Source organism: Dendropsophus ebraccatus, chromosome 15 (assembly GCF_027789765.1).
Source record: "Dendropsophus ebraccatus isolate aDenEbr1 chromosome 15, aDenEbr1.pat, whole genome shotgun sequence".
NCBI classification, from domain to species: Eukaryota; Metazoa; Chordata; class Amphibia; order Anura; family Hylidae; genus Dendropsophus; species Dendropsophus ebraccatus.
In genome coordinates this window covers 54,981,512-54,991,398 of record NC_091468.1, presented here as the reverse complement: position 1 = coordinate 54,991,398, position 9,887 = coordinate 54,981,512, and the positions used below count along the sequence as shown (strand labels likewise).

At 44.8% G+C, this 9,887-nt stretch overlaps 1 protein-coding gene across 2 annotated transcripts in view; it reads right to left on the bottom strand.

The window, feature by feature from the left end:
• Nucleotides 1-4,196: 4,196 nt before the first annotated feature.
• C1D (C1D nuclear receptor corepressor) overlaps nucleotides 4,197-9,887 on the bottom strand; it is a 32,344-nt gene continuing 26,653 nt past the window's right edge. For both annotated transcript variants that reach the window (XM_069954838.1, XM_069954839.1), the window contains one exon: nucleotides 4,197-4,472. In XM_069954838.1, the coding sequence (XP_069810939.1) occupies nucleotides 4,305-4,472 (168 nt within the window). In that variant the 3' untranslated portion in view covers nucleotides 4,197-4,304. The remainder of the gene's footprint in view (nucleotides 4,473-9,887) is intronic.

Genomic DNA, 9,887 nt, shown 5'->3' with positions numbered 1-9,887 from the left:
ATAGTCAGCACAACCGCAGCATCTATAGGGCTACTGACAGAGAATTCTCCCTTTACAGAGGAAGAATTCTCTGTCCAGTGTCCATCAGGGCTCTGCAAAGTGATCGCTGAGCCCCAATGGTAGCCATGGAAGCCAGAAGCCTCAGGCTACCGGTTTCCTGGCTACGGAGGCCGGCAGGGGGAGGGAGGGAAAGCGGGGCGTGCGCATGTGAGCTCTGCCCCCTCCCCTCTCTCCCCTGACAATTTTGTCATTAGATGATTATTTTGTTAATAACTGGGTAAAGAGTTCTTTTACTATGAGTGATCATGTGATCGCTAAGGGGCGGAATCTTGACATATGGCCCCATTCATTATACCTTTTGCAATAGCGATCACATGACAATATCATGTGATCTGATGGTGGGTACCGCGCAGCCGCGGCATTGACGTCGGAGGACATGTGGTGGCGACACGTGGTCACGTCGGATGACGTACCTGGAAGTGGCTTTTAGTCCGGACGGAGGTGAGTGTAGAGGGATCTTTGGATTGGTCCCAAGTGGTCTACAACATAATTAAGCGCCAGAGGGGTTGGATTGTACTGCTGTGGCGCCAAATTGGTGTTTGATGTGGCAACACATGATTGGTCCCTTTTAGTAAGTGTGACCCTACTGGATAAAAAATGTCGCCCATAGATGAGGTCAAGGGGGAGTACTATAAATAAGACCCTGAAGGGGCACCGACTCTTTATAAGCCCTCCTCCTGATGAAGCCCATGTATGGGTGAAACTAGTTGAGGGGCTTGTGGCTGTATTTTAACTTTCACTGCACTATTAGTCCAGTTAGATAGTTATTACCTTGAGCTAGTGAGTAGACTGCAGCTACTATCACTATGTGTATGTTTACTCTCCACTTTAGATGACTATTAGTAGCAGTGGGTTTTTAATGAACACAACAATTACTTTGGTTATATTTCAGTAGAGAGCCAATAAAAGCTACGTTTTACTTTAGTGGAAGGTTCTACTGGATGAGATTTGGGCTTTTGGCCCTTGTAAGTTTGTTCCATTGATGCATCAATGACCCATGGTCGTGAAAGGGGTAATTGGTCTCTGCTGACCAAATAAATTAGAAGTCCACAGCAGCTCATTTCTATGGGGTCGTCTGAATAGAGATGTCACCGGGGATGTGACACTGGATACTGTGCCATACTCCCTGCTTTTTCTCCTGATCGGCGGAGGTCTCAAAACTTTTGACATGACATGATATTTTTTAATGGTAAGTACGCTTTAAGGGTAGGTTCACACATATTACCTTGTACAATGCTGTACCTTGAAACTTCCTGTCTTCCATTAGGCCATGTTCACACATGGCAAAACAGCAGCCGTTGTGTGACACAGCCATGTCAAAGAATGGCCGCTGTCTGAGATGTTCACTGCAGTATCGGCCGGATGAAAATCACTTAATCTTAATTGGAATACGGGCATGCCCGTATTCGGGTGTGCCCGCACTCTAATTAGTCATAGAACACAATGTAAAGTACAGATGGACAGGAACTGTCCGGATCAGTACCAAATGCCCATAGAAAACCTCTTCTGCTCTGGACAGTTCCTGTCTCGGACAGAGATGGCAGCAGAGAGCACGGTTTCCGACTGGAAAGATAACAACACTTCCTGCAGGACATACAGTAGCTGGTAAGCATGGGAAGACTTGAGTGTTTTTTTTTTTTTTTAAACAGAAGTAAATTACAAATCTGTATTAGTTTCTACAGATTTTCGTCGGAGTACCTCTTTAGGAAGCCATAAAAAACGGGAAAACTAGATTTTTCTCAAAATACATTTGGTTTTTGGGATGAGACTGTAAAATCGAAATTTTTTTGGCATTATAAACTGCAAACAGATGTAGTAATAAAAAGGCTAATATAAGTAAACCTTTATCGACGACATTTAAGGACAAACCACATTGTGATTCTCAGGCACGAAGACCTCTATGTCAGAGATAATGAGTATAATGTGCCTTTCAAGACTCCTTTCAAGTTCAAGAGGACTACAGGTACTCTAGAGCCAATAAAAACGCTATAACATGAGCTTTGATGTCCTTATATCAGTAGGAGGCTTCCATTTATACACATTCAATTTTTCTGCAGTCATCATAGGTCCTTGTGTTTATCTCTTTAATTTCCCATTGGCATCCAAATAATAATGATAGAAAAAACCTGTGCACTATGGGACACATGCATTGCATGTAAGAGACTCCGCATGAAATAAAGGTATAAAATGCCTAAAACACAAAGGGAATATATAAAGTAAATAATACAATAAAGATGATCCAGCAAAATCCAAAATTAAAATCCCCAAATTTGATTCACATTTTCAGTAAATCTGACAACGCCACATACTTAGGCTGGGTTCACACTACGTATATTTCAGTCAGTATTGTGGTCCTCATATTGCAACCAAAACCAGGAGTGGATTAAAAACACAGAAAGGATCTGTCCATACAATGTTGAAATTGAGTGGATGGCCGCCATATAACGGTAAATAACTGCCATTATTTCAACATAACAGCCGTTGTTTTAAAATAACAGCAAATATTTGCCATTAAATTGTGTGTGGACAGATCCTTTCTGTGTTTTTAATCCACTCCTGGTTTTGGTTGCAATATGAGGACCACAATACTGACTGAAATATACGTAGTGTAAACCCAGCCTCAAAGGACAACTCTGTGTGTGGAGCGGCGTCCCACCCCAGTCACTGACTGGCTGAGTGGCCAGTCCATCAACTGGGTAAGCACGCGAGATCCCGGAGCCCACCCCGCCGCTCATCGCGGGCACGGGGAGAGTTAAGTTGGCACTTGTAATCAATCTCCCCTCATACCCTTGCCTGATTTTATAATCCATCAGACTTTACCTTTAATCACCTATATGCCTCTCAATTACCTGAAGAAGCATATAGAATTTATACCAAATGGCATTCCGCATCAGATGCAGTATTTTGCAGCTTGCTGCCATATTACCGGAGCAGTGTTTGCTGCTGCAATATGGGGTCCTCTATACTTAAAGTGTCCCTGTCGTTATAACTTTCAAAATCTAAATCAACAGTAGATGTGAAAAAAATCAGTTTGCAATTTACATTCATTATTTTTGTTGTTGTTATCATGTAAAACAAAGCTGTACTTACCAGAAATCCAGGTCCAGTCTCCTAAAGGCAGATTTTTAGACCTGTGCTGGTTGAAAAAAAAAAAAACTAAAACACAGGAGTTCCGGCCAGTACAGAGAGTCACGGCTCAATGTGTCCATCAGCCACATGACTGCCTTCTCTCTGTGAGCGCTCAGATGGCCTGGGATACACAGGACTTCCTGTTTTCTGACCCTCTGCAGAAAAAAAAAACGGTCAGAAAACAGGAAGTGCCGTGTTCTCCATGATAACCAAAAAAAAAAAAAAAAGAATGTAAATTGTGAACCGTTTACAGTTTGAAAGTTATAACGACAGGTACACTTTAAAGCCCCTATTACACAGGATGATGGAGAGGAGAAAAGGAGTGCTGTCAGCGCTCGCTTGCTCCTCGTTCCAGGTGATCGCTTGATCGTCCGGGCAGCCAATAGCAGATAGCAGCTTTCTGCTGCCGCCGCTACTGTTCCACTGGGCGATGGCAGCAGATTGCTGCTAAATTAGTCGTGTGTCTTTAAAGGGAACCTGTCACCCCCCGTGCCGGGGTGACAGGCTCCCGACCCCCCGTTAGAGCCCCCTATACTCACCTAATTCCGCCAGGTCCTGCTTCCGGAGGTGGTCGGGTGATGAAGATCTCAGCCGCTGCAGCCCGGCGCGCGCGCTGAGAGATGAGTCCAACGCTCATAGAGAATGACGGAGCGCTGGACTCTCCTGTCATTCTCTATGGGTGTTGGACTCATCTCTCAGCGTGCGCCGGGCTGCAGCGGCTGAGATCTTCATCACCCGACCACCTCCAGAAGCGGGACCCGGCGGGATTAGGTGAGTATAGGGGGCTCTAACGGGGGGTTGGGAGCCTGTCACCGCGGCACGGGGGGTGAGAGGTTCCCTTTAATAGAAGATCGTTGTCTTCTATTACACAAGACAATTATCGGCCATAATGGTCAATAATCGTTTCATGTAATAGGGCCCTAAGCCTCATTGATCATTACCCATCTGGGGGTTATCTGGAATTCCCTACAGAAATGTAAACATATAAGTTACAAGCAGACACAGTCTTTTTAACAAAAAAAAACTTTAATCGTTCAATACAAATACATACTCAGCACAAAGAATAATAAAACGTAAGCGAAAGAAAACTATCTAAACACAGAGTCACAAAACCTCTATTTGTGCTTTGACTTGGCCTTTTTTTTGGCTGTGGTGGCTTCCTCGGATGCAGGATCACACAGAGCGTGCTTTATGAATCGCTGCGCTGCTCCCTTGTCCAGCCTGGCAGCTTTCTTACGGTCTGTTATTTCTTTGACTCTGTTCATGTAACTTCGTATTCTTTCCTACGAAACAAAAGGTAAGGCTTAGATCGCGAAGTAAAAAGTTCTATTTCAGTCAGACGTAAAGATCAAAATAATTCATCTCCAAGAAAGGGCAGTCAGTGAGTAATCTATGGAAACTCAAGTCTCAGGTTCTCTGGAATTTTCAGCTAAGGAATAAATGGTTTGTCTGAGTTTAAGGCCAACGTAGATGAGGTGCTCATTTTGGCTTATAAGGAATATTTGCTTTTTTATTGTTTGTTAACATTGCGCATAGACGTACAGTATTCACCACAACTTTTTGGCAGTGTCATAACTAAGCCGTGCTATTCTCATTATAGAATATGGCGCCAAGTGCTGGTTGTAGCATATTCAGCTCTTGCGTTGGCTACACCAGCACTACACCAGCTACAGTGAAATCAGCCGTAAGCCTTTTAGGGTGCCTTTACACGTACTGGATCCGAGGCGGGTTTGCAGAGAAATTCGCTGCGGATCCATATAGTGTGAAGGTCTATGGGTTACATATCCGCAGCACACTGATTGGTTGACCACCAGGAGGCTTTGAAGCAAGCAGGAGCCTGGAGCAGGTGATGTATGCTCCAGGGCTGCCCCCGGCCCGGAGCATACATTACCTGCTTGGCGCCGCGGCTGTGTGAAGCTCCCGGCTTCGGACAAGGAGTCGGGAGCTTCACACAGCCGCGGCACCGAGCAGGTAACGTATGCTCTGGGCCAGGGGCAGCCCTGGAGCATACATCACCTGCTCCAGTCCAGGCTTCTGCTTGCTTCAAAGTCTCACCTGCTTCAGGCTCCTGCTTGCTTCGGGAGGCCGGGGGTTAAAGGGGCCGGGTCACATCTGCAGCAGAATTAAAACTCCGCTGCGGGTGTGTGACCCCATAGGTCTTTACTATACCAGCGAGTTTGCAGCCAAATCCACTGCGGATTCGGTACGTGTGAAGCTGCCCTTAAAGGGTATCCCCTTAATCCCAGAATTTTACTTCACCAGTCCTAGAAGTAGAACTATATAAGTTGTTCCAGTGATTCCAATGGACGTCTAACTCATTTCTTCTAATTTGCATATTGGGCGAGCGGGCAGCAATTTCTCCCCGCGGGACGGGCAGGAGGGAATAAGTATATACGGCGTCCAGCCAGCAAAAGTATAAGGTGTATAGAGACCTTTAGCTATGAGGTGGATCTATCAAGCATAGCTCAGGGGAGGGACTGGTAAAATATTTAAAGCGACTCTGTATCCACCAACCCACCCCACCAAACTGCTGGTACCATCAGTTTGATGAGAGCAAATCTTTACCGGTTTTGCCTGGTGCCATGGTTAGTGCAAAAATGATCTTTTAAACGGCAGCAGCTGAGTCAAATTGGTGTGACCTACAGTGTCTGTGCCCTAGGTCTGCGACGCCTCTTTCTTCTCCCAACCATCCTCCTCATTAGGAACACCCCCAGACAGAATTTCTCCTATTCATGACCTGTCTAAACAGTGCACATGTGCTATTGCAACACAGGTGCACTTTAAACAAGCAAAAAATAGAAATTCTGCCTGGGGGGGGGGGGGGTCCTAATGATGGGGAGGAGGAAAGGAGAGGTGTCGCAGACTTGGGGCACAAACACTCTAGGCCACACTAGTTAGACTTGCCTACTACAGTTTAAAAGATAATTTTTTGCTCTAAGGCACCTGACACATTTTAAAAGACACAACCGGTAAGGATTTACTCTTATCAAACAGATGGTACTAGCAGTTTGGTGGGATGGGTTGGTGGATACAGAGTCACTTTAATGCAGAGAGCTCTGGGCACCTAACCAAAAGAGCCTGCCCTCTGTGTACTTGCAGTGGCTGGAAAATTCAATATTTAGTTTGATCGTTCAAGCTGCATGACTGCGATATGTTTGGTCTCCCCCTCCCCAGCTCCTGTATCGATAGCTCAACACTGCTGACAGGTCATCTTTAATACGTACTTTTCCCTCTCTGGAGGACTTTGAATTATTGGAATTATTATCTTCACGCTCCTGAACTTTCGGTACTTTTTACTGATGTCACAGAACGATCCTTTAATACCGACGCAGACAAAAACATTCGTAGAAACCGCTCAAGAAACTAAAATACGAGTAGTACGCTGCCCTGTAGAATTCTTTTTTTTTTCTTCTTCTTTTTGATTATATATGTATATGGAGATCCATTATTATTCCTCTGTGACAAGTCAAAATGGAACCAGTTCATTCCCATTTGTAATATTTCATACTTGAAATTGGTGATAGGCTTTGATGTTCCCCGTTGGCAAGAAAAACCTTGAAACACAGAGCCTATATATTCAATTTGCTCATTCAACTTAATGGAACAAAAAAAAAAAAAAAAAAGACAAACCGAAGAGATTTATTCGGAGTTGTAAATATGTCACTTATACATGATTACTGGACAGTACACAGGCCGCCCATGCCAAAAAAGCTTTTAGCTTTGTTGTAGAACCAAATTCTTAACTGTTGAGAAAATGAATTAATGAGGGAATCGGATGAGGACTGCGAGCGTGAATGGATGTGTGTGTAAAAAGCCTCCTTCTATTGGGGGCCGCGCTCTCGTCTTGGCTAGTAAATCACCGCCTGCAATATTTATGGACTTAAACAGGAATGTAGAAAGCTGAGATACGATTTAAGCTTTTACACAAAGATCATCTTAATGCAACATTTTTGCATTAATATCTCATGGGGAAAAATGGAGGAAATAAGATTTTTATATCCTAAAACAACCCTCAGCGCTTTGAGAGATAGCCTAAAATGCTGCATTGATACTCGGGCAGGAATAGGATTTTTAGCAACTATCCTTTGGGTGGGAAATAAACAGCATTTGATTAGAGTATATCATATGCAGCAAAGGAATTATATATATTTATTTATTTTAACACTATATAGCAGCTATTCCTCCCATCCCATGGAGGCTCGGTTCAGCTGGGTGTGCATACATGTTCAGTGGGAGAGAGGGAAAACCTGCTCAATCAATAGCTTATCTCCACCGAGAACAAAAGGACAGCGGTGCCTTGGATTACGAGCATAATTCGGTCCAAAACAGTGTTTGTAAATCACTCTTAAAGTGACTCTGTACCACAATCTGACCCCCCCCCCCCCCCCCCCCCCCAAAACCACTTGTACCTTCGCATAGTTGCTTTTGATCCAAGATCTGTCCTGGGGTCCGTTCGGCAGGTGATGCAGTTCTTCTCCTAAAAACTTTTAAACTTACAGCCCTGTGCCCTACGGGGGTGGCTTAGAATATCTGTGCCCTAACTCCGCCCCTCCTCCCCACCCTCTTCATCATTAGGAATGCCACTGGAACATTTTTTCCATATTTAACATTTGCACAGGTGCCTTAACGATCCAGCCCATGTGCCGGGCTGACACAGGTGATGAATAGGAGACAATCTGCCTGGAGCATTCCTAATGAGGAGGAGGGTGGGGAGGAGGGACAGAGAGGGTGTGCCAGCCTAATGCATACACAAACTAGGCCACTCCCGTAGGGCACGGGGTTGTTTTTTAGGACAATAACTACATTACTCGCCAAACAGACCCCAGGACTGATCTTGGATTTAAAGTAGCTATAGCTATAGCTATAGCTAAGGTACAAGCGGTTTGGGGGGGGCAGATTGTGAGTACAGAGTCGCTTTAATCCAAAGCAAATTTTCCCATAAGAAATCATGGAAAGGCAGACAAATGGTTCCACACCCCAAAGATGAGTTTTTAAAATTCTGAATAATAGGGAAAACAAATGAAACAAACAATTAGATAGCTAATTAAGTGTGATATTCTAAGTTACTGTACAGTATAGCAATCAGCATGTGGAGTGTAATGTATAGTAAGTGCATAAACCTGAAAAACAGCAGCAGTTTGTAGATACAGGATGGAACTGCACATCCCCATAATGCAGTAAAGTAGTACAACAGGCTAGAATAGAGAAGCAGGGCTGTGAATGGCTGAGTGTGAGTGCAGGCAGATTATAGCAGCAGTGTGTATAGATGAGTGTAAGTGCAGGCACATTATAGGAGGAATGGAGAGGATGGGAAACACAAGGGCTGACAGAGACTGCAGGGAACATGAAGGAATGAGCAGGGCAGATGTGGGCACATACACGCAGCGCTCTCTGGCCCAGGAGATAGGGGTTAAAGCTATGGGGAGATTGCCTCTACAGTCCTGTCCCCTGATGCAATCCCCAGCCTGAAGTGGATCTGCTATGATTTGGAAGGTGAAGGAGGCTTCCTGGGTCAGAGTACAGTGCTGTAGACCCCGCTATGCAGACTATGCCCCTCCCCCACTCCCACCCAGTACAGGGAGCTCTTAAACCAAAGCAATGCTCTTAAACCAAGTTACAATTTAGAAAAACTGTGAGCTCTTCTTGCAAAACGCTCTCAATCCATGATACTCTTAAACCAAGGTACCACTGTATTGGCATTGCCGTTCAACAAGCCTGATTATTCTTTCCCTCATCTGTCAGGGGAAGAAGACTGCACAAGCTCATATGTGCACAACAATTGGCTGGTCCCAGTGATATTGATGGGTTTGTCACAGTGTGGTTTTATGTGTATGGGCACCATTACCAGTGGTACACAGACTGGCGTCGGAGGAAACCGCTACAATCATGGGGCTGCTGATTGTCTGCTTGCATATAAGTTCCTGTTTACTAACATAGGAGAATGGAGAAGATAGGCATTATCTATTATGCTAGCACTGCTTGCATCTGCACTGCCCAGACATTTCTATGGCACTGTAAGGATGTTGTTCCATTGTGCCTTTCCATGGACAGCATGGAGGGTCCTCTCTATTAGGGCCCAATTACACACACAGATTTACCTGACAGGCCATTGAAGCCAAAGCCAGGAACAGATTATAAACAGAGAACAGGTCAGAAAGGAAAGACTGAGATTTCTCCTCTTTTCAGATCCATTACTGGGTTTGGTCTCAAAAAAATGTCAGATATTGTCTCTGTCATTACAGTGCTGCATCGATTCAAAGAGTTTCCCCACTCCCGGCATGATACTGACACATCATGTCAGGCGTGGAACGTATCTATTAGTTAGCACTGTTGGCCATAAAATGAGCTAAAGAGACCTCAGTCCTAGGTGGGAGACTTTCACGGATCCAAATTATATTGCAAATCCCCTGTAGAGGTTAGGAGACATCCCAGGGCACCTCCACCAGGGATAATGTGCGCTGGAGCAATAGGCTAAGGGAGTACAATGGTACCTTGGTTTAAAAGTAACAGATCCACTTCAGGCTGGGGCTTGCATCAGAGGACAGGACTGTGGAAGTAATCTCTTCATAGCTGTAACCCCTTTATCCCTGGACAGAGAGTGCTGCCTGTATGTGCCCACATCTGCCCTGCTCATTCCTTCATACTCCCTGCAGTTTCTGTGAGCCCTTATGTTTCCAATCTGACAGATTAGAGAAAGA